This window comes from Cololabis saira, chromosome 20, assembly GCF_033807715.1.
Source record: "Cololabis saira isolate AMF1-May2022 chromosome 20, fColSai1.1, whole genome shotgun sequence".
Classification (NCBI taxonomy): domain Eukaryota; kingdom Metazoa; phylum Chordata; class Actinopteri; order Beloniformes; family Belonidae; genus Cololabis; species Cololabis saira.
In genome coordinates, this window is record NC_084606.1 from 7763519 (window position 1) to 7791331 (window position 27813).

The window sequence follows — 27813 nt, forward strand, 5'->3', positions numbered from 1 at the left end:
TGGGACTCTGTAATGAGTTCTTAAGCTTCGTTGGCCTGAATTAGCCCCACCCCCTTCTTCTGATTGGTTGTCCATATTTTCTGACTATAACTTTTGAATGGTTTGACATATTTGAAATATGCTGGTAATGTGTCAGCCAACCACAAAAATCTCTGGAATTTTGGTGGAATCATTTATTTTTTGTCCTTGCCCGGTGCAAATGACATGAAATAAAGTGCGTGGTTTGGTTGTGAAAAAATAAAAGTAATGTTACGTGAACAATAAATCAAACGCTCCCTTCCATGCAGTGTGTGTGTCTAGGAAGTAAAGACTGGAACATGCTATTCACAAAAGAACAAATAGTGGGGTTTTACTAATATTTATATCTTACAAATATTTTAAAAATTACGAAAAAACAATTCGGGACTCAGATTACATCGCTATGTTGGTATCTCCTAACTCAGTCAGTCAGAAAATGGCCAAGCTGATTCGTGGCTCAGCGGTAATGTCACCGTCTTTCGTTTGGGAGATCGTGGGATCGATCCCAGCTCAATGCAAAGATTATTGTCAGCAATTTGTGTGGTTTTTTTTTTACATCAACATGTGCGTCTCCTTCCTGCGACGACGCGCATTACTTTTCTCATTCAAAAGCGTTAACGTGGCAACACTCGACGCCAAAAAGTGCGCCCCCTTCATCTGATTGGTCCATATTTGATAGTTCTCCAAAAGTCACCAAATTTTGCACCGAGCCAGGCCTGGGGATAAATTTGATATTTCATGGTTTGCATGAATGGGCGTGGCCTAATGGCTCAACAGCGCCCCCTAGAATACTTTTTTCTGCTATAACTTTTGAATGGTTTGACATAGAGAGTCGTGGGTGGTGTCATCGGACTCGGTATTGAGTCCTTGACCATAATTGGTGCAAATTAGCCCCGCCCCTTCTTCTGATTGGTTGTCCCGATTTTCTGCTATAACTTTGGAATGGTTTGACATAGAGAGTCGTGGGTGGTGTCGTTTCTGATATGCTTATTGGGGGCGGTGGCCGTGAGTGCGAGGGCCCGTTCATCCCTGCTTGCAGCTTTAATTTCATTTTGAGACCTGGTAAGAACTAAATGATTTCTCATTATGTCATTATATGTCTCATTATATGAAAAGCTTTGGAGTTTCTCTTTTAAGTGACTGTATATAATGTGTAAGTTATCTGTACATCATCTATCTGAAGTTCTGGAAAGCACTTCTTGCAGCTTTGGGTTGGAGCATGAAGCAATCAAGTGTGAGTTATGTTAAATACTCAGAAAACTCCTGTACACATACACGTCTCAAAATAAGCCATGGCCACAAGAAATACAAAGAGCAGCTGTTGAAGTTAGAGGTCTGTTTACATCAATGCGTGAAGGCTGAAAGATTAAATATGCACACCATGAGAAAACAAAGTACACGGTGAACTGATGTAATAGAACACAGTTGCTGGGTTTGTTTGGACATGCTTCATTTTTTATTGAGATCCTTGGCTTTCCCTCCAAACAAATGTAGCAGGCTCATACGAGGGCATTAGCAGCTAACGAACAACGCAAACTCATACGTTTAATTATATTTCTGTCCAGTGCTAATTAAAAAGGGTCTCGTAGTCAGTAAAACCCTTGTAAGAGCAACGGGGCACAGATGGACGCTCCATAATGTTGTGCAGCAGAGAGACTGAGGTTAAATGAACAGAAAAAAAAGACTTCTCCGGAGAGTTTTCCTGGCCATGTAGTCTTGGACAGGGCAGGACTTTAGGTATGTTAGTCTGACCAGCTCAGTGACCACAAGGCTACAGTTAAACACTAGGAATTAAACCACAACTATATTTAACACAGCAGGTACAATAAACAAAGCTTTTAAATCTGTCATTAAAGGTGACCTATTATGGCATTTAATGTTTATTTTAAACAGGCCTTGAATGTCTTAAAAACAATCTAAAGCTTGTTTTTTCTACATAAATCATAAATCCAGCCTGTGGGCCCTGTCACTAGTTTTACCGCTTCTAACCTCTTTTTCTGCGCCTCATTTTTAGGGAAGGGGGGGGTATGAGGTAAATGAGGCTCTGTGCTGATTGGCTCCCTGAATGACGTGTAGCAGGGGTGGAGAATAAACCTCTCTCCGCCAGAGCAGCCCGAGCCTGTAAATTATCACAACACTGAATTTTCACAAATGGAAACTTTATTGTTAAAAAAATAAAATATGAGTTGTATATAAATAACATTTATGCACTATTTAAGCCGGATCTACCCGGCGGATGCTGAACGCTGGCCCCGGAGCCACGCCGGGCGCCCGGGAGCAGCACTGCTGGAGCAGCGCGCATCACTGCGGCTTTAACGGGGGAATCTGACCGGTTCCGACCGGCCGGGACCGCAGGAACCCGCCTGGACTGGTAGCAGGGACTCCCGGGGACCGACCAGCGGAATTTCAGCCGGATCTGCCCGGTGGATGCTGCGCGACGGGCGCCGCAACCCCACGGCCGGCGCACAGATCGGCTCCGGAGCGCATCCGCGGCGCATCGCCCGTTACCGGGGATCAAACCGACAGATTTGCCTGAAAATCTCGGAGGGTGAAGCTGGTCCGACCTGGGACGGACCTCCGAGGACCCAGCTCCCAAACCACCCGGGAACCTGGATGATTTAACCCGGATCCGCTCCGCCGCGGGGCCGCGTCCGACTGGCTCAAGGAAGGACCGCTCCAGCAGCGGAGAGAGCTGGTTGTGGGCGTGGTTTCAGCAGCGGAGGCTGAACCTCTGGAAATCTGCTCCCGTCGTTACGTAACGACGGGAGCAGATTTTAATCGGCTCAAAAAAAACCACGTGACACTGGGGGACTCTGCAGGGCGGGGGTCACAGACCTTGCAGAAATTCATGGTATTTTGTCTCCCCTGTGCTGGCAGGGTGAGGGGAGACCACTTTATATATGTTAAAACAAGAAAAAACATGTTTTTCATAATAGGTCCCCTTTAAGCTAGGGATGAAAGACTAACCTACCTGCATAATTACAAATTAAAGGAACATGAATTTCTTTTCGTATCAGCTCATGACAGCCTAATAATACTGCAGCCAGCACTTAGAATTAGTGTTATTTCTCTGCAAAAAAATGTGACATCAATAAATGACCAATAATGTTTGTTTGCAGCTAATTCGTTGATGACAAACGATAACAAATGAGGCACTTTAATAACACTTAAAGAAGTACCTCCCATGAAGCTGGCGGCCTTCTGTAAACTACTGTAAATAATCCAATCCATGCTACCTTGAATATGAAGAAACAGAAACTTACGCCATGTTATTCTTGTCTGTGGCACATGCACCTACAGCCTTGGTTACGTTCACCAGCAGTGCCTGGTCAAACGAGTGCACACACATGAATAAATACAGGATTATGTTTCCAAGCAACTTTTAAACAGTGTTAGTGTAAAACTGTACATACCTGGTTTGTTCCAGTGAGCAGATTAACCAGTGGCTTGATGCCTCCACACTTATGGATGGTGACCTTGTTAGCAGGGATCTGAGCAAATTCTGCCAGGGCTCCGGCAACATTTACCAGCACTTCTTCAGGCTGGTCAGTCAGCAGATCAACAAGGGACTCCAGGGCTTCGTGTTCCTGAAAACTTGGGTGAAGAGGTGGAAACAAGGCTAATGAATTCCAAATGTATAGGTTTAGTCGTCATCTAAACTTAGTGATGGAAATTAAACCAGAAAGAAAATAGCCGACAACAGTCAACATACTGTACATGCTACTGATTCTGTTATGATTACTTAGCGCTTTGAGTTAAATGCCAACATAAGCAATGATGTAATGTTCCAGGATGAGTTAAGAAAAGGTATGTAGGCCAAGCTGACTGGCTTTACTCTAGCTGGTTTGGGCTGGTGTAACGGTCTCTGTGTCCTGCTGTCTGTGGGGTGAGATGAATCCTCATTCTGCAATCACATATCAAGTCCCAGATGCAATGGGCAAATGGAAAGAAAAAATATGTGATGTTTAGATTCAAGTTTTGATCTTCTTAAAATATGCAAGCATTGAGATCAGTCGGGGCAGCACGGTGGCTTAGTGGTTAGCACTGTTGCCTCACTGTTGCCTCACAGCAAGAAGTTCCACGGTTCCACTCCCAGGCCCAGCAGGGTCTTTCTGTGTGGAGTTTGCATGTTCTCCCTGTGCTTGCGTTGGTTTCCTCCGGGTACTCCGGTTTCCTCCCACAGTCCAAAAACATGCATGCTAGGTTAATTGGTGATTCTAAATTGCCCGTAGGTGTGAGTGTGAGGCCCCGTTTACACGGGGCAAAAACGGAGGCGTTTTCATGCGTTTTGGCCGTTCGTTTACACGTAAACGCAGCTCAAAGCCCCCAAAAACGCTAATTTCTGAAAACTCCGGCCAAAGTGGAGATTTTCAAAAACTCCGTTTTCACGTTTGCGTCTAAACGGAGGAAAACGGAGGAAAACGGAGATTTAAGCTTCAGAACGTCACATTATGCACCAGAAACTCACCAGCGTCATGTGTGCGACCTGTGTTTACAATTAGTTTGGCCACCGTCAATATTTTCTTGTATTTTACCTGTTTTATATTCTAAATTCACACTTAAAAGTAACCCCCCCGCCGTCCAGCCTCCTGCTCATTCAAGCCTGTGAGCGCGTCAGCCAGCAGCATGAAGCCTGAATTTTGGTTCCGCGTTAAATCGACGACGTAGGGTACGCGGCGACGCGCATCGTACGTGCGCGTCGCCGCGTACCTTACGCCGTAGGCTCTGCGTTGGTGTAACGCGGAACCATAAATCAGCCTTAACTGGAAGTTACACGTGTCATTTGTTGATGTTTTTCCAGGATTCTGATTGGCTAGCATGACGTTAACAGCGTTTTCATGCGGGTCCGTGTAAACGAGGATTTTTTTGAAAACGTAGAGGGGAAAATATCCGTTTTTGTAAATACCCGGCTACGTGTAAACGTGGCCTGAGTGTGTCTGGTTGTTTGTCTGTATATGTGGCCCTGCGATGGACTGGCGACCTGTCCAGGGTGTAACCCCTGCCTCTCGCCTGAAAATAGCTCCAGTAAATAGACCCCCATTACCCTGCAAAGGATAAAGTGGGTATAGATAATGGATGGATGGATGGATGGATGGATGAGATCAGTCGTTAGTTGCAATGTACCAAAACCAATCAGCAGAAGAAAGCAACAGTTGTATTGCAGCATTCAAGTGTCTTTCAACATTAGATGACAATCTAATGTGGTCACTGCTGCACATTAAGCTGGAGACCTTTTGCAAGAGTTCATCCTTCTTCAGTGAGAAAGATTATTCATACAAGAAACCTTGGAGACAGTTGACAGTTGTCTTCCCAGGAGTGGATGTTGCAGCAGCTTCACCTCCAGGTCAGATCTTGCTCAGAAAACCCCCAACACCTACACCGCAGACTCTACAGGCCTCAGTTAGCACGTTAAATGATGAAGACATTCATGTTCCTATTAGAAAAAGCCAGCATCAGTATAGTATGTTAAGCTGCCAGGAGAAAGTCTTTTCTTTTCAGCAGCTCATGGCAGCACTGCTAGGGGTTGCAAAGTTGTGGAGGTCCTCCCGACCTGTCTACTGTCCAGACCACACATATCATTAGCTACATAAATCAGAAGAAAACTGCAAGACCGCTGTAAAGCACATTAGCTTAGCCAGCACATGTTCAAAAAGTTATGGGCACATGTGGATGAACTGTCCAACTCCCATTAAACCCCTTTTACACAGAGACTTGTTAGAATGATGTTTCCTATGTATAGTGAGTGATTTGTCAAAGCTGTATATAATCTATATGTAATCACAAATTGAAAAAGATACCGTCATGGGTTGAGAGGACGGTAATGCTATTCTTTAATCCCCCCTATATGAGTGCAGGTGTGTGTGCATACATAGCCACGTTCTCCGGGCTGAGTGAACATTTCCAAATGGCCCCGGTGGCAGCGGCCAGAAGCTGCTTGTTGTCCACTTTAGCGAGCAGGGAAACCAGTGGCTGCAGGCCTTTGTACATGCGCACCAGGTCACGGCTTTCTTTCTCTTCCGCACACTGTAAAGCAAATTAAAGGGAAGAGAGATATATGTTAATTTAGTCATGGGTTGAAGCCAAAGCCAGAGAGGTGCGGTCTAAGGGCCTGATTTACTAAAGGTTTGCGTGTGTAAAAACCTGTGCAAACTTGACAGCACCCGCAAACCAAAGTGCCAGCTGATCTACTAACAGTGTGCAAAGAGGACTGCGTCTCTCAAATGCACAAAATAGCACACGCAATTCAGTTAGTACTTTTGCCCTGATGAATAATCAATATGGGGCGTACCCGGCAGAAATCGTAAATACTGGGAGGGGAAGATGCAAATTGGTCCATTTACCACGCGCAATGAGATTTACCAAGTAATTGCGCGTATTGTGATTGCGTCTGTATTTAATACGTTCGAAAGGAAGGTGCTAATCTGCTGCTGCTGTTATTGTGGCAAGGAGGCGACATCCAAAATCAAAGAATACGCAGAGAGAGAGTCTTTATTCTGCTGCATGCTATTTTAAAAATGGTTGCACAAGTTTTATTAAAGGCCACTTTTTCTTTAGTTCTTTGCCTTATATCTTGCCACCTTCTCTTATTGTGCCCCCCTCCACTCGCCCACAAGCAGGCCAAGCCTTTGTGCCAAAACTTTGTATTTTATTGATTACTTATCTTATTGAATGTGAAATCATCCTTCGTAAATTACATTTAATTAAAACCCGTGCTTATTAATCACAAAACACAGGTTAAACATCATGACCAAATCCGCTCCGACCCGGTGTGTCAGGATCAGCGCAGAGACTGCAGCTTCGCCTGAATTATGGTTCCTCGTTAAATCGACGGCCATATGATGGTCCCGTCTGTCACACATTTACTGTCAGTGTTTGCTATATAATATATAATATTTGCAATATACTGTGGACATCTGAATAAAAACTTAACTCATAAATAGATTGAATCAAAGCGCTCTCAAGCTCTGTGTCTGATTGTCTTTTTCTCCTCAGATCATGCCGAGCACCGCCGGGTCACGTAAACCCGACCAATTAAATATTAAAATCAAATTCAGTCCTGTGGCCCGTTTTTCTATTTCGTATTTTTGATCTGTGCCTAAAATTGAAATATGAAAAACCAGCCATTTTTCCGTTTTTTGTGTTATAATAAAAAACTAATAACAACATAACCAGTCACTTTTTCATGTTTTGGTTTTTGATTGGCAATTGAAAATGGAAAGAACGAATGATACACGGATTCATCAAGACTCTCCATGGCGCAAAGTTTGCGCTCGCAAACCGTAAGACGCGCAACACCTCATTTAAATACTGCAGTTTGCACCTGTTATCAATTGCGCACGCAATCTTAGTTGATCACCCGCAAAACAGCACGCGCAAACTTTTTCAGTGCACACGCAATTTAGTACTCTTTATTTAGGATCTTAGTAAATCGGGCCCTAAGAGGAGTATTTTGGTCCAAGTTTTAGAAATTCGTGGTCGTCCTTTGTTCACAGAAATATGCTCTATACACAGAGCCAATGAAGAAACAAGGGAAGGAGAGGTACCTTGAAGATTGCACTGGCACAATGCATCTGCAACTCATTGTTGTTACTGCTGAGGTTTTTGACCAAATCCTTGATCAGTCCTCCAGTGTGAATGGCAGCCCTGTAGCTCTCCTGTGGTAACACAAACATACATCAATCACATAACCAGGATTCGGTTATATATCATATTACTAATCTCTATCTATCTACAAGTTTATAATCTAACCATCTTGCATTCAAAAGTTTTTTTCTACTCTCAAGACCCTCCCCACCAATGCATGTCTTTTGCAAAGTTGTATTTGAGTAAACACAGGATTTCTGAAACAATGTTCTTTAGACGGAGGAGGCCAAAACTAGAGATGCTTGGCTCTGATAAAAACAGCATTCCAGGACAAACAGCTCATGCCAGCAGCCAGGGACAGTGGAGGAGGGCTGATCGTTCGGGCTTGCTTTGCACCATTGAACCTGGGGACCTTGAAGTCACTGCAGTTGAACATGAACTCTTCTGTTTATCAAAGTTGAACATGAACTCTTCTGTTTATCAAAGTATTTTAGAGGCAAACAGGAGGTGGTACGTTTGGGATCAAAAACTTGACTGAACCTGGATCATTTGTCAATGCAATGCCCAACCGCACTGAAATGCTGTGGTAAGAACTAAAGCGATCTGTGCAAAATCAAATGGCTGGAAGCCTAAATGAAATGAAGCACAGTGTAAAGAAGAGTCAACATTTCTAAACATCAATCAGAGAGACTGCTAACATCGTGCAGAAAATGATCATTTCAAGTCATTACTACAAAAAGAGGTTCTACAACTATTGAGGCATGCAGTGTACTTAGTGCTTCATACATTTACTCTTTCGAGTTTGGCTTAGCTTTAGTGAAATACATTTTGACAAGTTGTGGAATGTACCTAATTTTTAAAACTTGAAGAAGGCAGGATGAATCGGACCTACAGGTTTTATTGCACCTGACATGGTGGGAATCTCAAGGCCAAACTCACCTGGACAGCACATTCCTGCAGGATGCCCACCACAGGGATGAGCACATTCTCGTTTGGAGACTGCAGAAGACGCCCCAGCAAAGGGATACCCCCCGCTTTACGAATGGCCTCCTTGTTCCTTCTGCTCCTGCTGCAGCTCCACAGCGCTAAGGCGCCACAGCGGGCCACCTCCACATCCATCTCCTGGCTTGTACTTGGCTTGGCTGGGTCAGGGATGCAGCCTAGCAGCTGCACCTGATCACAGAGAGTCCACCAGACATACATGTGGATAAACACAAACACTAAAATGTGGGCGGATAAGCAGAAGGACCATGTTTAAGCAGAAACCTTCCGTCAAAATATTTAGAAAAACTCTGTGAACCTGACATAAGCTCAAGAACTCTCCAAAGTTTGCCCTGGAAGGTTGAGGTGATAATGGAGAGTTCCAGATGGGAACAGCAGGTTTTTGGCCATGATTAAGGGTGTAATTAAAATTGTATTACTACTGGGTCTGCAAGGATGAAAACAGCAGAGATGCAAGGAGTGGAAAACTGTCAGGACAGATGTTGATGTTAGGACTGAAAGGCCCGGTGTGATGGTTTATGGCCATCATTCAGTGTTCTAATCCATAGTTCCTGGCCAGTGAGACAGAGCAGGCAAAGCTATTACACACTGCACAGTTCAAAGGTGGTCTTGTAGAATAGCGTGAAATTAATCTGCCTCCGTGAGTGACTTGCACATGAGAACATCCGATTTGAGGCTGAGGAAAATATACAAGCCATGGAGGCTTTAATCATAGGTCTCTCTGTCAACAAACATGAATGCAGGTCAGAGGATGTAGGAGACATTCTATCTGTTTTACCCAGCACAGACTGGCATCTGTGCACCATAATAAAGTGCAGTATTATAGGTGCTTAAACTTGAAACAAAACAAAATTAGTGTTGTCAATATGAACATTTTTTAATGTGTGTGGCAGGGTGGCTGCTCCTCCACCCTGCCACAATGTAAAATAAGATATAAGCTTCAAGAATGCACATACAGAGATCATGTTGCAATCTAAAAATCTCTCCTGCTGCACTGGCATTAAAGAACATGTAGTATTAGCTTGAATGTACAAGTTTTCTGTACGTATACTCACCAGTTTCTCGATACCACCATGCTGCCTGACAGTTCTTCTTGCTCTGCGGAACCTGGCCATATTGGCGAGGCTCTCAGCAGCTAAGGCTTTGACCTCCTTGGATGTTGAGTCCAGAATCTTCACAATGCTCTGCAGCCCTGACATGTCTACAATGCTGCGCCGGATTTGCGGATTGTGGCATATCTGTTTTAGGATTTTGAGGGATCCGATCTGCAACCCAAAATCAAGGAAAATGAGCTCAATAATAAAAAAAATAGTTTATACATTTTCACTGTCTTATGTCATTGCAGATAAGTACAAGACTTTCATGTTTTGTGTTGTCAATTGGATTTGTGTAGTTAGGACTGGGTCTGTTGCTACGGGCTATCCAGTCCCTGATCTGCAATCTTTATCCAGAAAGAACTTAACATAAGAATACATTATTTTATCAATTTTTTATTGGTTTATTGGGTTTTTTTTTGTTTTTGTTTTTATTTCCACGCTATCTCGACATTTTCTTATTTGGACTTTTAATTGGAAAAAGCTATGTAACAATGGGTCAGTCAAAAATGTGAGCTTTGTTTTATGATAAAGAAACTAACGTTTCTACAGTAACATGAGGCCTCCATCTGTGCTGAGAAGCATTGAGCAATATCTAGAAGTAAACATTCAGCTGCATTTCCACTAAAAGTAGACAAGCAGTTGTAATAAAACCAGGTTAAAAGGCACCCGCACATGTCATGCTGCTGAATAATGGCGACCCTGTTCCTTAAAAGGCACGCTCCCTCCCTAACACTCATGTTCTGCAGCTAGAACACAGGATGGCTCTGGTAATGTTGGCGTGCCAGCTGTTTCAGCTCCTCACCATGGATCTGATGTGGCCTGTATCCAGCAGGTTAAGCAGGACTTCCAGGCCACCTGTGTCACGGATGGCTAGTTGGCATGTCTCCTCCATCAAATTCAAGTCCATCATGGCGACAAGAATGAGCACGGTGCCTGTCTGGTTGGCTGCCTGAAAAAAATAATGCCAAACATTAACAAATAAAAATGATAAAAAGACAGCTGAAAGAGACATTTAGGAAGAGAAATGTGTGGATACAAATTTCCAGTTATTACTCTCCCTGTGAGCTCGCCCTCCCTCGCACCACTACTCCAGGATCTGTTGTTTTCACAGCCTTGTCCATATTTAGCTGTGAGGCACTAAACCCTGATGGAAACTAGTTATTCATTTTTAACACTGCACAGACAACAAGTGGTTGGGGGAAGAATGATATCTGTTTCCTTAGTTAAACTCGTGCCACTCTGCACACATGAGGCAGGAAATTGAACTGATTAGGTTTTATTGCCACTTAACAACAATGTGTTTGCTGAAAAAAAAAAAAAACCCAGAAAAGAAAGAAACAATAGAGGGATTTAAAATAAGGCATGTGTGGTCAAATGCCACACATGCGATAGGAGCAGATGCTCAATGTGGGGGGAAAACGATACAACTATCTAACCTTAGAACGAGAAGCCTTTCTCAATGTCTGTTTGCTTAAAACATGTTTTACATGTTGTATTTGCCTGGTCAACGTCCTTTGTTTAACATGCTAACAAGCTAAAGCTGGCCAACTAGACACAAGCTGCAAGCTCACGCAAGCTTCTGATTTAAACATATGTACCTGATAGTTACTCAAAACCACAAGGAGACTTTTGAAAGAATAGGAGTCATCCATGATTATTAGGATTCATTAGGATGGGAATATGTTTGAATTAAACAGAAGCTTTTTGGGGGGGATCAATTACAGATATATGAGAATATAAATACACACAGGGAATTTGAATGTTTCTTGTTGTATTTAAACGTAGCACAGTATTGGATGAGGGGAATACACATGGAAAAACAATGTCTGGTTTGTTTGCAGGGATTAATTCAACAGTTTTTGACATTCAGACACTTGGAACCAAACATGGATTAATGTTCATGAACGAGCTTTCTTGGAAATCTATCCAAGCAGCGGTAAAATCTGTACAAAAAAAGTGGATCATTTGGACAACTTAAAGAGCAACACAGCACTTCACTAAAGCCCTATATAGTGTTGCTGAAGAGCACATACATAAAGAATATCATCAATAAATATGTGGGGGGAGTGCGGTGGGGGTGGGGGATGGAACATGTGAATTATGAACCAGTGAATGATGCAAAAGCAGTTCACATGACAAAAGTGTCCCTAAATAATCCCTAGCGTACAACTATTGTCTTCTTATTTACACAACGTGCGATCAATAAGCATTATAATGACAGTTTCTCTATCAATGCTCAAAGACGGCTTTATAAAAGTTATACTCCCTTGTGTGGTGCAACTGGACTGTCAGAACTGGACTAAACAGGCAACATATCCATGAGGTCCATTTGTGAACTTGACGTCAGCCACATAAAGATGCTTTACACATTTTGTCTGCTCTCCTAGTGCAGGTGCTTCAGTCTGAGCCAGTGAAAAGCAGAGGCCACCACGCTACTGAATGGAGGTGTTATTCTGGTGCTGGTGATTCCTCTGAAGCGGCAGACTGGACTCTGCAGAGGCAGACGGGCCGGCCTGAGCCGGTCCAGGCCAGCCAATAAATCACAGCAGTAAGTATGTGGGAGCAGGGCTTACCAGGGCTGTCAGTAGTGCCCTCTTTACCCATTTGCAAAAGGTGTTTACTGTTTTGTGACTTGGACATCGCAGGAGAAGGATTGATTGTGACACTCACATATATAGAAATGCAGTTTGTTTGCAATGCCGGATTGATGACAGGTGGACAGTGCTTTGTAGATCTAAGAGAGGAGTGCTGGGTCTTGGCAGTTGAGCAAAAGTGAATTCATGAGTGTTCATACCTCTCTGCAGCCGATAGTTGAGTCAGAGCAAAAGCTTTTAATGACAAGAAAAAACCCAGCTCCATTATAGGCAGTACTCGAGTTGTAAAAAAAAAAAATCAGGGGGATGGTGGATTTTATCATATGGGGACAGATAATTTGTGCTGATTACAAATAATATAATATATTACAAATGATATCACTGACCAAAACACCTGCAGAAATACTGCAGGAATGACATAGCAGCAGTTAAATGCAGCCTTCTGTAAGCTTTAAATACCCACTGGGCTTACATCAAATACATCAAAACACAACAATAAAAAACAGTTTTCTGAACTTATCAATATGACTCTGTCCTTCACAGGATAAGTAAAATGGATCACTGCAAAAACTCAAAATCTTAACAAGAATATTTATCTTATTTCTAGTTAAAATGTCTCATTTTAGTAAAAAAAATCTCATTACACTTAAAACAAGACTCATCACTGGAAAAAACAAAAATCTTCACCTGTTTCAAGTAGATTTTCACTTAGAATTAGTAGAAAAATCTGCCAGTGGAACAAGATTTTTTTGCTTGTAATAAGAAGATAAATCTTGTCCCACTGGCAGATTTTTCTGCTTATTTAAAGTGAAAATTTACCTGAAACAGGTGAAAATTGTCAAATAAGTTATTTTTCTGGTGTTATTTTTCTGGTGATGACTGTAAATGTTGAAATAGCAGTAAAACCACATTCATTGATGAAATGACAAGGAAAGGGGGGATGGCAGTTTTACGGGGGGGATGATTTGGACCGTTTTTATTTCAGGGGGGGGACGCCATCCCCCCTCATCCCCCCTGAACTCGAGTACTGATTATAGGAAGAGTACTGGAAGAATTGGACAGAATGAATGATTACTGGTTGTTTTTAACTTCATATTTGACATCGGATCTCCTATAACATAAAACATAATAACTTAATAGGCCTCATTGTCATAACATGATTTCAGTGTGAACTGAACAAACGTGTCGTCATGCATTTGAAGTAAAAAGTTGCTTTATTAAGGGGAATGACATGACGCAGTTATTCTTGTAAGAAAATTCTCTAAATTAGACATGTTGTAAATGCATTATAAGCATTAAAAATGTAATGTTTTGGCCAAGTGCTACATTTAGGAGGACAGAAAAAAACTTGACTGAATACAGTGTGATATAATTAGTGAAAACTGGCTTTCTGTTGAGAAAATGTGGGGATCCTGGCTGTTATATATTGCAGTCGGAATTAGTTTTAGTGCAGCAATTAGTAGTCCAGCCCTTTGGAAGCGAGCACAGGGCAGCAGTACTGCTGTTGTCCAGCAGAGGGGGTGCAACTTTGATGAGGGTGGAGGATAAAACCATTTGTTTCAAAGTGAGTCAAGAGACTGCAACAGTTTGTCACTGTTATATGCAACACTTACAAAGCTCTGGAGACAGTAACACTTGTTCATTTTACTTTTTGCTCAGTTAAAATGATGAAATGTTTGTACTAACATTTTTATTTGTTGAGTAGTAACTTATTTTTCATTGAACTTTTTTTTTTTTCCTGGAACAAATTGTTTTGTGTTGAGGAGCAACGTAAGTAACAGGAGTTAGTACGTTTTTTCTTTATTAAAGAGGGTCACAAATCCTTCCAAATGATTTAGGTCAGAATCAAAACTCTTGAACAGACAGGGAAACAGCTTGGACTTTACTTTCTCCCATCAATCACAGTGTGCGTTTGCTTTCATTTGTGCTAAAATGTTCATTATTTCTGAATGAAACCCATCAAAGGAAGGAACCAGCGGTGTTCAGGGTGACGTCGTACCTTCAGATACTTCACCAGCTTGTGTATTTGCCAGTTTTCAGGGCGCAGTTCATTGTCATTTTCTGTACGGCGCTCTGGCTGCTCCTCCTCTTCTTCACTCCCGCTGGAGCTCTCGCTGAAAACTTCCTCACGCAGGGCATCTTGTGAGCTCGTCCTGAACACAAACGGGCAATTAACAGCACACTTCCGATGGCGGTTAACAGTGCACATATGTAGGTGTGGGATAGCCCATACACAGCTGGGTAAAAGGATGGGATTAAATATCTGCCAATGTTTTATCTGGACTTTTGAATGGATAAAGTGCCTGGTCTTCCCACACAAAAGTAAAACTAATGATTTTCCAATTAACCTTTTTAAGATTAATCTTCCGCACAATGTAAGCGTCAGGAAAATAAAGATTGGAGTAATGTCACGGGAGGACTGGAGCTGTCATCATATTCAGAGCAAAGAGATTTGAAAAAAACTATTGATGCAACCAGAAATGCAGGTGGCTTTTTAATGTTGCATGGGCTGCTTTTATCATGGAAATTGGGCCCTATGGAGCAATGACATTTGGTACACGTTCAAATTGGGCCACAGAGAGGCAGTTCCCATGTACATACACAAATAGCATTTCCAGGGAAGCCCATTATCAGAAAGGGTAAACTGATATGGTTGTTTTTTTAACTGAATGCAGAATGAAAAACACTAAATGGAATCTTTCCATCAATCTTTCCGGGCCTAACGTGACCTAAGCACTGTGAGAGGATGAGTGTGACTGGGTGACTGCAGTCATCTGGAGTCATTATTTCATGTTCTGAAAATGATGAGCACCAACGAATGCAGTGTGCAATGGTGTGAGTCAGCTTTGTTTATTACACTTGCATTCTGAAGACTTTGGCAGATTTAAATATGGAGACAGCTGAAGAGCTGGAATTGTCATAAACCAAAGAGGAAAAACCCTTTTACACACTGTAGGTTCGTATTCAGCACAGTGATAGAGACAAGATACAAATTTGACACTTGTTAGAATACCATCCACTTCTTTTTATCAAGATCCAAACCATATGCACAAATATAACAAACTTTGCAATTTCAACACAATATTAAATGACTCAAAAAGCCAATAATCTCAAAGAGTTTTTTGGTTTTTCTTTGGGGACCTACTTTGCCAGTCCAGAGTCAGGTTTGGCATCATTGTCATGTTAAAACACAGCTTTGTAATCAGTCTCTTGAGGCCTGGCCATTTTGTTGTGTTTGTAATATCATTGGCATCTCCTGTCTGCCTTTTTCCAAATGTGCAGCCCTGTTTCAGTCTTTCACAACCAACACCACACATGTTGCATCATGTTGCTCCCGATAGTCTTTGACAAAGTAATTAAGCACTTTCTTTGTCCTTCTGGATAACAGGCTAGTACATAGCGAGACCCATTTCTTTTTAGCCCTGGAAACTAATGGTATGTTTTCAAAGAAAGCATGCTCTCTGCATGATGTCATCATTTGTTTTGTACTTGTTGAGCCATGTAGCACCCTATAATGTAATAATTTCCTGATAATGTAATAACGCCTGAAAATGTAATCAAATTTGCACTTAACTCAATCAAAAATGTAATAAAACCCAATAATATAATAACTTGCCAATAATGTAATAAAATATCCTGACTGATATTGTAATAACATTTTTACCGATAATGTAATACCTTATTACATTATTGGGAATTTATTACATTTTTAGGTGGGTCTTTTTTTTTTCAAAACTGATAATGTAATACTTGGCAGATAATGTAATATATATGTTCATTTTCAGTCCAGAGTTCTACATTTTGTGTTTTAAGAACCTAAGAATGTTATATACACTGTATGTGAAACACCTCAATGAATATTGGGTTAAATTGCGGACTTTGAGTACCATACAGCCATACGCAGATATGCAGATACTCAGGGACATGCAACTACATCCTGGTCTTACTAAGTGGGTGATGGACTTACCTCCTTGGAAAACCAGAATTCCAGCTCAGATAACCTTCTGAGCAGCACTGGAAACCCCAGGTAACTCTACCCTAAACGTACCTCTTCACTTCACATATTTCCAACAAATCACTACCTCATGAAACAACCCAGTCTCACATAAAAACGTACGCTGCCTACGTTGGTCCAAAGTGCAAAAACGTAGAGGGGTTACAATAATAGCCCTTGAATTGTATGTAATTGTAACTGTTACATTTTTCTGCCTATTTTTTTACGTCCAAGTCATGTGACTTTCAAGATTCTGGCTGTGACACCAAAAAACATGGTGGACATTTCTAATTTTTTAGTGAAAAAAAATCAATATTTTGAGTTAATTTCTGCATAAAAATGCGTTTTGATTACATTTCTAGCGAGAAATATATATTTTACTTTCATAATATTCACTCAGTGAATGTACATAATCACTCGCTTGCTCGTTGTTGCAAAGTTTTTTCAGATCTCGCCAGAATAAAGGCTGATTTATGGTTCCGTGTTAGTGTTACACCAACTCAGAGCCTAAGGCGGAGGGTACGCGGCAACGCGCACCGTAGGCTATGCTGTACCCAACTGTGTTGGGTACGGCGTCGATTTAACGCAGAACCATAATTCAGGCTTAATGCAAAACTGCAACATTTTCAACCTGATCTCACAAAAATCCATGAAATGCCTAGGACTCTCACCACTATTTTCCGTGGCACCAGCACGGAAAGTAGTAAATTCTGTGTGAGCACCACGGATATTCTACCTATGTCAATTGGGATCCGTTGTCAACCGTTTCCTACTTCTAACTAATATGCTTTAACCTAACCAGACCTTAACCAGAGCGTCGTCCAGCCACAGAATATCTTTTTTAATGGCTTTTGAACCAGGGAGTGGAAACATGCAATATTTAAATTCATTGTTTTAACCATTCTCCTATTTCATCAACCACAGGGAATTCCCTGGGCATCCACTCTACGTCATAGAGTGACGAGCGAGGATCCTGATCACGTGACAAGTGCCCCGATCGCGGATGTGTGCTCATTGAGTACTGTTGCGGTTACTAATTCAGATGCACTACACAATAGATATATTCAATTGATATTTTTTTTTACATGTTTTTATACGTTAGGGTTAGGGTTACTGTAGGTTTAACCCAAACTAATGTGACTACAAATATGGCGCTGAATACCATAAAGCTGTATAGCATGCCTCTAGGGAAATGTAGTTCTTAGCTAATATTGTTTTTTTTCCACAGAAATGGAGGTTGTTTATACTAAAATAAGAGTGCACATAGTAGTTTAAGGGCATGATACACACATTTGTGTAAATATATTTTAAATATATAATTGTTAAATGTGTGAAAATTGATTTTAACCATGTTTTACCCCTTGACCATGTATTACCCTATAATATTCTATAATCCTGACCATGTAGGATCATTCTGGAGGTTTTGTGTGTGTGGGGGAGGGGTAAATCACTTCTGTGTTAAATCGACGCAGAGCCTACAGCGTTGGGTACGGTGTAGCCTACGGTGCGCGTTGCAGCGTACCCTCTGCCGTATGCTCTGCGTTGGTGTAACGCGGAACCATAAATCAGCCTTTATTCTGGCAAGATCTGAAAAAACTTTGCAACAACGAGCAAGCGAGTGATTATGTACATTAACTGAGTGAATATTATGAAAGTAAAATATATATTCCTCGCTAGAAATGTAATCAAAAATCATTTTTATGCAGAAACTCAAAATATTGATTTTTTTTCACTAAAAAATTAGAAATGTCTGCCATGTTTTTTGGTGTCACGGCCAGAATCTTGAAAGTCACGTGACTTGGACGCAAAACGAATAGGCAGAAAAATGTAACAGTTACAATTACATACAATTCAAGGGCTATTATTGTAACCCCTCTACGTTTTTGCACTTTGGACCAATGTAGGCAGCATACGTTTTTATGTGAGACTGGGTTGTTTCATGAGGTAGTGATTTGTTGGAAATCTGTGAAGTGAAGAGGTACGTTTAGGGTAGAGTTACCTGGAGTTTCTAGTGCTGCTCAGAAGCTATCTGAGCTGGAATTCTGGTCTCCCAAGGAGGTAAGTCCATCACCCACTTAGTAAGACCAGGATGTAGTTGCATGTCCCTGAGTATCTGCATATCTGCGTATGGCTGTATGGTACTCAAAGTCTGCAATTTAACCCAATATTCATTCAGGTGTTTCACATACAGTGTATATAACATTCTTAGGTTCTTAAAACACAAAATGTTGAACTCTGGACTGAAAATTAACATATATATTACATTATCTGCCAAGTATTACATTATCAGTTTTGAAAAAAAAAGACCCACCTAAAAATGTAATAAATTCCCAATAATGTAATAAGGTATTACATTATCGGTAAAAATGTTATTACAATATCAGTCAGGATATTTTATTACATTATTGGTCAAGTTATTACATTATTGGGTTTTATTACATTTTCGATTGAGTTAAGTGCAAAATGTATTACATTTTCAGGCGTTATTACATTATCAGGAAATTATTACATTATAGGGTGCTACAAGCCATGTTGCATTAGTCACAGCACAAAAACAAAGTGAAGAAAACAGGTTCTTTGATGATAACATTTGTGCAGTTAGCCTGAATAGGAAACTCTCTGTACAACACTCTTTGTTGCTGTGGCTTCAGTAAAGTGACATTTTTTGCATTTCACATAGGTATGTTAACTTTTTTTTGTACTTTGCCAACTGTATATTAAAAGAAAACAGACAATACTTTGCATGTTTTCTATTAGAGATAGAATGAAATCTTCTACATGTCTTGCCACAGATTTGGTGTGTATTGCACGTTCTACCATCTGTCGAGCAAGAAGGAGCCTTTGTAGATTGGGACGGGGGAGCGTTAATTCAGAACACTTACATTTTCTGGGAGGCCAGGCGTGCAGGTGAAGAGGACGCAGAGAATCCTGCTTTCATCTTGCTCTTGACTCCTGGTCCCAGCCTTTTCTTCTCCTCTCCAGCATTCCTGCTGGTCTTCCTTTCCACTGTTCTACGGTAAAGATGTGAAATAAGAGTCATTATGCCTGCTTCTATTTTGAAAAAGTTTATTTTTCTAACATAATCATTATTTAACAATTCCAGACAAGGGCCCATTGGCATTTTTTTTTAGCTATGGAAATACTTTTATCTTGAGCCAGTTTCTCCTCAAAATGGGTACACTTATCAAAACATACAGCTGCAACAGCTCAGCTCTTACAAGATCTATTTATCAATCAAAGACCATATGTGATAGATCGTTTACATTTTTTTTCTAATACTTTTCCCTCGGTTTCGCATCTTTGACAGGGTGAAAAGGGGTTTACAGACAGCAAAGTATTTATAAACTCAGAACGCTGCCAAAATGGGAGTCATTTGCATAGAATTTTATAAACTATACATTTATCTCTTGATAATGTGTAACCGCTGGCAGACATGCACAGCAGATGTGACAAAGGCTTGGCATCACTGTCAGCTAAAGCGCTTTTGCTCTAGCCTGAAGACATTTCAGAACAAATCTTATGAGATAAATTCTCACATACCCATGTTCAAACAACAGACCAAGATTATTCCATCTCGGACATGGTTCACATTTCTTCTCGCCGCCTGCCTTGTTCCGCGTTTGCTGCTGTCTCTCGGCCTCATCCACATTCTTTTCTTGATGCATCTTTTGTGCTTATTGAAATCTTTCAACTGCAAAAACCTGCTGGTAAGCAGAATAGGCAGACACTGAAGGGTAGGGGGAAAGTGTGCAGGACTTTCACAGAATAAAATGCATTTTTATGGGTGAAATTCGATGTAATCTGGCTGTAAATATCTCTAAATTGAGCTTATTAAAACAAAATGGTCATTTTGACGGCCACTACTAAACCCTTCTGAAGCTGTAATTTTCCATCTACTGAATGAAATGATTAGTCTTGCTTCATAATCTGAGAGACTGAGCATGTTAATGTCTAACAAAGTGCCGCTTATGTCACTCCAAGAACAGGCAAATGGGGGGGTTCATCGTGTCATGTGTATCATTGGGGTCATTGTCACCTTGGAGTTGTTTGCAGATGGCCTACATGTGAGGTTATTTTTCAGATTTTTCAGATCTGGATGGGTTGGTGATCAAGAGTTTGTGATGGACAGAACTCTGATTGAATGTAAAGACGAATCATTGATGTGAAATAGATGTAGTGAGTCTGATATTGCTTTGAGATCTTAATTGAACATCTCTTTCTCTATGTTTTAAAGTAAGACAACCTCCGACTTTGATGTCTGAGTCCAGAGCTGAGTCTTCCTCTCACATTGTAAGACCAAGACCCCCAGAACGGGTGGGTTTTGCTTAAACAAAAAATGTAGAAAGCTGGGTGAAGAGAGTCGCTGGCCTTCGCCCTCTTTTTGACTGCACCGCTGAGTCACTGACTAAGGGGGAAACACCACCACAAATAACAGTATATATGATCAGCAAGACTAATAAAAAAAACGACATAACTGCAAAAGAACAATTACCATATGTTAATATTTGTAGTAGGACCAGTCAATAGAGAACGGTACCCACTCACTGTGGACGGCTGTGTCATGTTGACTGGCACACAGAGCATGTTAGAGTTATGGGGATAAAGTGTGATAAGTTTCTGTTTGATTGATTTACTTAATAAGATTACCAAGTTGAGAAGATACTGAGACATTAATGAATGACACATAATTCAGGGTTTATACAGCAATCCTTATGTTAAATTTAATACCAATTTAATACCTTTTTCACTACCTTCAGATTTAAAAAAAAAACGGTCACAACATTAAGTGTTAATCACGGACCTTTTAACATTAATACAGATTTTGACCTATAGAACACTATACAGAACAGATTTATAGACTCATTGATGTTGACCAGATGTTTCACATTTATTTCACTTTGTGAATGACAATAAAATAGACTGCTTAAATGTAAAAGGTAAAAAATAATACCAATTTAAAAAAAAAAAAAACCTCTGACAGTGAATTTAACACTTTTAATGGCCTTAAATTTGGCAATTTTCATTTATCACTTTTTAATACTTTTTAAAACCCCGTGGAAACCCTGTAATTCACTAACTAATATTGTAATCTCCATGTATTAATATTACATATGGGTCAATGACGAATAAGGATTTTCAATAGGTCAATTTTAAAATAATAAAAAAAAGAATATCTATTGCAGTAGTTCAAACATTAAGAATGTTGTGTACACAAAAACTCATATAAAAATTTTAAATTTAGTTTTTTGTCAAGATGAATTGGCACTAGCCTTAAAAAAGGTCATGTGGCGCAACCATGATTCATATTAAAATAAATTAATTTCCTTAACATCTTGACATTTTTTGACAAGTTTTCAGTATTATACAAAAATGGTTGTTTTTTTAATGGTCGCACCACATATTTCATAAAATGGATCATCAGTCAAACTTTGTTAGTATATTATGATGGAAATATAAATACAAATGTGTTGCAATCTTACACACTACAAGATACTTCGGAAATCATGCCAGATAGGGCAGAAGATTGATTTAAATACATTTAGAGTGATTACAAAAAAAGTTTTCAAAACAAGAGTCATGGTCGGACACATGACATTTTGATGCTTAAAACAACAACAAAATCCCAAATAACTAGTATATTTTGTAAAATTCAAGTGAGTCCATATGTTGGACAGGTAGGTCATATATCTGGTATTTTTTTTATCCATTTAAACCTTTTTTGAATTGAAAAAAATCTGTTTTTCAGAAAATATAGGCGTCACGTCATTGACCCATGTACACTGTCTCCTGATCTTCTTGTAGAATATGTTTTGATTTGATTTCAGAACCTTTGATTATTATTGTAGCGACCCTGCAGTAATGTTCCTGTATAATGTTGTCATGTTCAGATGTTCTGTTGAATGTTAGGTTTTGAGCGTCAGTTGAGCGTCAGTTGAGTGTCAGTTGAGTGAGTTCAGCAGGGTTTTTGTTGTTTTGGCGTGGTTACGGCCAGTACTCAAGTTGTAAAAAAAACTCAGGGGGGATGGTGGATTTTATCATATGGGGACAGATAATTTGTGCTGATTACAAATAATATAATATATTACAAATAATAGCACTGACCAAAACACCTGCAGAAATACTGCAGGAATGACATAGCAGCAGTTAAATGCAGCCTTCTGTAAGCTTTAAATATCCACTGGGCTTACATCAAATACATCAAAACACAACAATAAAAAACTGTTTTCTGAACTTATCAATATGACTCTGTCCTTCACAGGATAAGTAAAATGGATCACTGCAAAAACTCAAAATCTTAACAAGAATATTTGTCTTATTTTATAGTTAAAATGTCTCATTTTAGTAAAAAAAAATCTCATTCCACTTAAAACAAGACTCATCACTGGAAAAAACAACAATTTTCACCTGTTTCAAGTAGATTTTCACTTGAAATAAGTAGAAAAATCTGCCAGTGGAACAAGATTTTTTTGCTTGTAATAAGAAGATAAATATTGTCCCACTGGCAGATTTTCCTACTTATTTCAAGTGAAAATTTACTTGAAACTTGAAAATTGTCAAATAAGTTATTTTTCTGGTGATGACTCTAAATGTTGAAATAGCAGTAAAACCACATTCATTGATGAAACTACAAGGAAAGGGGCGATGGCAGTTTTACAGGGGGATTTTGACCGTTAAATAAAAACGGATGAATTGGATCTCATCCCCCCTCAACTCCAGTACTGGTTACGACCAACAGTAACCCTTTCTGTAACAGGTAATAAACTGTTAAACTGGTTAACGCTTCGCTCGTCCTTCCGACACGTCCTGGCTGACGCTACATTATTATGGATACTGTAAATGGCGAAAGGAATAAAGTACCATAACTACATTTAAAAGAAAAAAAAACATTACTTTTCCAATATTCTTCTTTTGAAATTTCTTTTTCGTCTTCTTTTTTTTTTTTAATTATTATTAATGATTAGCCAATTTTGCTAATGAAACTATATCGCATTTATTTAATCAAACCGGCGAGAAAACAGAAATTAACGGCCAGCCTAAAGACGACCGTTGTGCCAGAAAGTGATTCCTGCCAGAATGTTGATTTCTGGCCGCGGGAGCGGGCACAGCCGCCTGGTTCATCTGTCTGGCACCGAGACAACATAAGGTATGCTCTTTTTGTAAGTCTAAAATTGAATTGAAGTTTAACCTTACCTTGTTTGTCAACTTTCCTCGAAGCCTCGGGAGGTTTTAAGGATCAGTTACTATCACCGTGTCCATGGAAACCGCGCCGCGAAGCCCCGCCCCTCCTTCCGTTGCTATGATACAGACAAGCACACGGGAAGCATGGAGGGTCAATATTCCCTTTCTTTCTTTCTTTCTTTCTTTCTTTCTTTCTTTCTTTCTTTCTTTCTTTCTTTCTTTCTTTCTTTCTTTCTTTCTTTCTTTCTTTCTTTCTTTCTTTCTTTCTTTCTTTCTTTCTTTCTTTCTTTCTTTCAAAATGCAATACATTGTCATCCAATTGCAAAGCAGTTCTGACACTGATGATAATTTTTTATTCGTTTCCATACAGCATGGAAATTACCACATTATTGAAATTAAATGAATTCCATTTTTTAATAAAAAGTTGACAGAAAAAGCAGGACAGGGGGTATATTAAAAATCTGAAAGATAGAGAGACTTTCAGACATTTGCATCTACCTGAGTGATGCCTATCTTTGGCCCTAATGTTATGGCTTAAATTGTTGGATACTCTAAAATGACAAGTCAAATGTTGTTGTCACAATCATAGAAATCCCAGCATGTTTTCCTTTTAAAGTGTCCAACTGACCACATATTTGAGAGCCTATTTCCTCCCTCACCACTGGTTTGGCTCTGTCCTGCAGACAAACAGTGGCTTGCAAAAACTATTTGCTTGGGTACTGTGTTTAGACAAGTTCAAATTTCAATATGAAATATGCACGACATAGAAGAGACTAATCAAACACCCTCTTTGTTTGTGAGAAACAACAGTGTGTTTGTTTTCGCCATCACAAGTCAAGTCAAGTCAAGTTTATTTATAAAGCACTTTAAAAAGTGAAAGGAAAACAAAAACAAAACAGGACAATGTAAAAAAAAATTGAAACACAAATTAAATAAAACAATCATGGTACGTTAAATGCTAGTGAATACAAATGTTATCAATGTTTCTACCAGGTTATTGTACATTGGTGGAGTTCAACATTTTGTCAGGTTTGTCAGGAGAAAAGGTCTTATTTCTGCAAAGAACTTGGGAAGCATGTTTCATGTTGGTATCTGAACGATTAGCAAGACAGGAACAATGTCCTTTGGACGGATTAGACAAGAGTGGAGATGTTTGATAATGATGTCGAGTATCATGTTTGGTGAAAATCAAACACAATTTGTCAGCAAAAACATTAACTCTAACATGAGGCCATCTGACTGACATCTAAAGAAGGATCAAAACTTTTTAAAGTCATAAAAAGATCCACTTATTGTTTCATTTATAAAGTTATTGCTCTGGCTCAACTAGCTATTATTATTATTATTATTATTATTATTATTATTATTATTATTATTATTATTATTATTATTATTATTATTATTAATAATAAGAATAAGAATAAGAATAATGTAATTATTCTATGAATAATGACATATGTAACATGTATTGTTTTTCATTTGTGTTATTTGCATAATTTGAACATTTGGTACATACTAGAAGACTTTCAATTTTTTTCATTGCATAAAACCTCTTTTTCAGTCAAATAGTTGCTTTCTTCTTGACCTGTTTGGCACATCATCAGCCGAAAGACATATACTTCATCCCGTATTCCAGTGGCTCCCCTCCAGGAGGCGCCTGCGCTGTGTCGCCTGCAGGACTGAGAGGAGGAGCTACCCTGCTTTTTAATTCCAGCTGCTAAACTCCATCCCCCACATCCACAGACCCCCCCCCCCCCCCCCCCCGGACTACTCCATACTCCTGTTACATTGTTTACTTTACTTTACTTAACATTGCTACTTTACACTGTATATTTTATTTATACCACAGTCACTCTAATGTACATTTCTTTCTGACATCCTTATATTTATATATTTTTGGTACATTTTTTTTTGCACATTTCTTGTACATATGAGACACACCCCACTTATCTGTTTATTTTATTTCATTTTATTATCCTTTTTTATACTTCAATGTCTTGCTGCTCAGTTGCCTTGAAAATGCCCCTCGGGGATAAATAAAGTTTCTCTGAATCTGAATCTGAATCTGGAGAGGATGGTCAGGACACTGTAGGATGTCCTGAGCCTTGGATGTTACCCTCCTGCCAAAGACAGTAGGCAAATCAGGGAGGGCAACACCAATAATTTTGCTGGCAACTTTGACGATGTGTTCCAGCCCCTTTTTATCCCCTAGTGAGAGGCTACCAAACCAGGAGATAATGGTGAATGTCAGGACAGCTTCAATCACAGAGTGATAGAACATGGTCATTAATTTGTTGCACACTCCGAACCGGTTAAGCATCCGGAGAAAGTGCAAGCACTGTTGTGATTTTTTATACACAGCATCTGTGTTCTCATTAAAAGACAACTTGTTGTCGATGACCACACCTAAGTACTTAAAAGTTGTGACTCGCTCCACACTCTCCCCCTTAATTACTGTTAAGGGTTGTGGGTTTGAGGTCCAGCCTGTTAGACTCAGACCAGAGACCTTTTGCATTTGCGACGAACCAAATAACCACTACACTACAGAAACTGTGCAGCAGGTTATTGATCATGATTCAATTAATTCAATCATTTAGTTTCTATTCCCCCTTAATCTTATACAAAACCATCTAGACAGGTATGTAGAGACATAGATAGTGGGACATTTTGCACTAGCTATCTATAGGCTAGCTTGAGGAGCATAGCAACCTGATAACCGCCAGGTCTACTCAAGTGGACGAGAGTAGGTGACATCATCACCAGGTAGTTGGCTTCCAACTGCACCAACTCCTAAAAAATGGACACCTCCGAAATAGCCAATTTGTGAGCATCTACAATTGCGAACAACTAGAAAATCACTAGTTTAGTCACATGTTGTCCTTCAAATGTCTGGGTGGTGTCCAGAGGAGTCCAGACAGAAAACTGGTTTCTCTGAAACACTGATACAACCTCATATTATAGGACACTTTTCGATTATTGGTCTTATTTACTAGCATCTGAAGCCCGGCTAGCTCAGTCGGTAGAGCATGAGACTCTTAATCTCAGGGTCGTGGGTTGGAGCCCCACGTTGGGCGCTGAAGGCACATTTATGAAGTTTGTTTGAAGTGTAGAGTCCAGGTTGAAGGCTAACAGAAAGGAATCACCTCCACTGCTGTTCTGGTCACTGAGATGGATTTTACTCGGTGAGACTGGTGACATCATCAATGACATCACATGTCTGATGACATTCCAGGGTTAGATTAAATAATTCTTAATTATGACAATGTTAGTATAGTGGGCAGTATCTGGGTCTGGGGTTCGATTCCCCTATGGAGAGACCAGCTATTTGGTACAATGGACATACATGACTGATACAAGTGAACAAAGGTCAATAGGATGAAAATGACTCCTCCACACACCAGTTGCCGTTGGCCTGCTAAAAAAGCTTTAATTGATGAAGTTCTTCTAAGATAAAACTGTGGATGTTCTGTTCTCTCGTCAGTCCTGATCCAGAGGTCCAGCCTGTTAGACTCAGACCAGAGACCTTTTGCATTTGCGACAAACCAAATAACCACTACACTACAGAAACTGTGCAGCAGGTTATTGATCATGATTCAATTCATTCAATCATTTAGTTTCTATTCCCCCTTAATCTTATACAAAACCATCTAGACAGGTATGTAGAGACATAGATAGTAGGACATTTTGCACTAGCTAGCTATAGGCTAGCTTGAGGAGCATAGAGACCTGATAACCGCCAGGTCTACATAGATTTTGACGTAGTCAAGCTGAACTTGAGATGTGCTCCAATTGTCTCATAATGCCAAGTGGACGAGAGTAGGTGACATCATCACCAGGTAGTTGGCTTCCAACTGCACCAACTCCTAAAAAATAGACACCTCCGAAATAGCCAATTTGTGAGCATCTACAATTGCGAACAACTAGAAAATCACTAGTTTAGTCACATGTTGTCCTTCAACTGTCTGGGTGGTGTCCAGAGGAGTCCAGACAGAAAACTGGTTTCTCTGAAACACTGATAAAACCTCATATTATAGGACACTTTTCGATTATTGGTCTTATTTACTAGCATCTGAAGCCCGGCTAGCTCAGTCGGTAGAGCATGAGACTCTTAATCTCAGGGTCGTGGGTTCGAGCCCCACGTTGGGTGCTGAAGGCACATTTATGAAGTTTGTTTGAAGTGTAGAGTCCAGGTTGAAGGCTAGCAGAAAGGAATCACCTCCACTGCTGTTCTGGTCACTGAGATGGCTTTTACTCGGTGAGACTGGTGACATCATCAATGACATCACATGTCTGATGACATTCCAGGGTTAGATTAAATAATTCTTAATTATGACAATGTTAGTAT

The 27813-nt window shown here is 40.0% G+C and overlaps 1 protein-coding gene and 2 non-coding genes across 3 annotated transcripts in view; 2 read left to right on the top strand and 1 right to left on the bottom strand.

Annotated features, from left to right (window-relative positions):
* Positions 1-19705, bottom strand: part of LOC133420220 (outer dynein arm-docking complex subunit 2-like) — a 32178-nt gene extending 12473 nt beyond the window's left edge. The window contains exons 1-9 of the mRNA XM_061709835.1: positions 19688-19705; positions 14295-14448; positions 10504-10650; positions 9660-9869; positions 8542-8775; positions 7563-7673; positions 5888-6042; positions 3432-3612; positions 3282-3343 (exon numbers count right to left, since the gene is read on the bottom strand). Of these exons, the coding sequence (XP_061565819.1) occupies positions 3282-3343; positions 3432-3612; positions 5888-6042; positions 7563-7673; positions 8542-8775; positions 9660-9869; positions 10504-10650; positions 14295-14448; positions 19688-19689 (1256 nt within the window). The 5' untranslated portion in view covers positions 19690-19705. The remainder of the gene's footprint in view (positions 1-3281; positions 3344-3431; positions 3613-5887; positions 6043-7562; positions 7674-8541; positions 8776-9659; positions 9870-10503; positions 10651-14294; positions 14449-19687) is intronic.
* Positions 19706-26469: 6764 nt separating this feature from the next.
* Positions 26470-26542, top strand: trnak-cuu (transfer RNA lysine (anticodon CUU)). The gene has a single exon. It is a non-coding gene; the product is annotated as a tRNA-Lys (tRNA).
* Positions 26543-27542: 1000 nt separating this feature from the next.
* trnak-cuu (transfer RNA lysine (anticodon CUU)) lies at positions 27543-27615 on the top strand. Its single transcript has one exon. It is a non-coding gene; the product is annotated as a tRNA-Lys (tRNA).
* Positions 27616-27813: the final 198 nt, after the last annotated feature.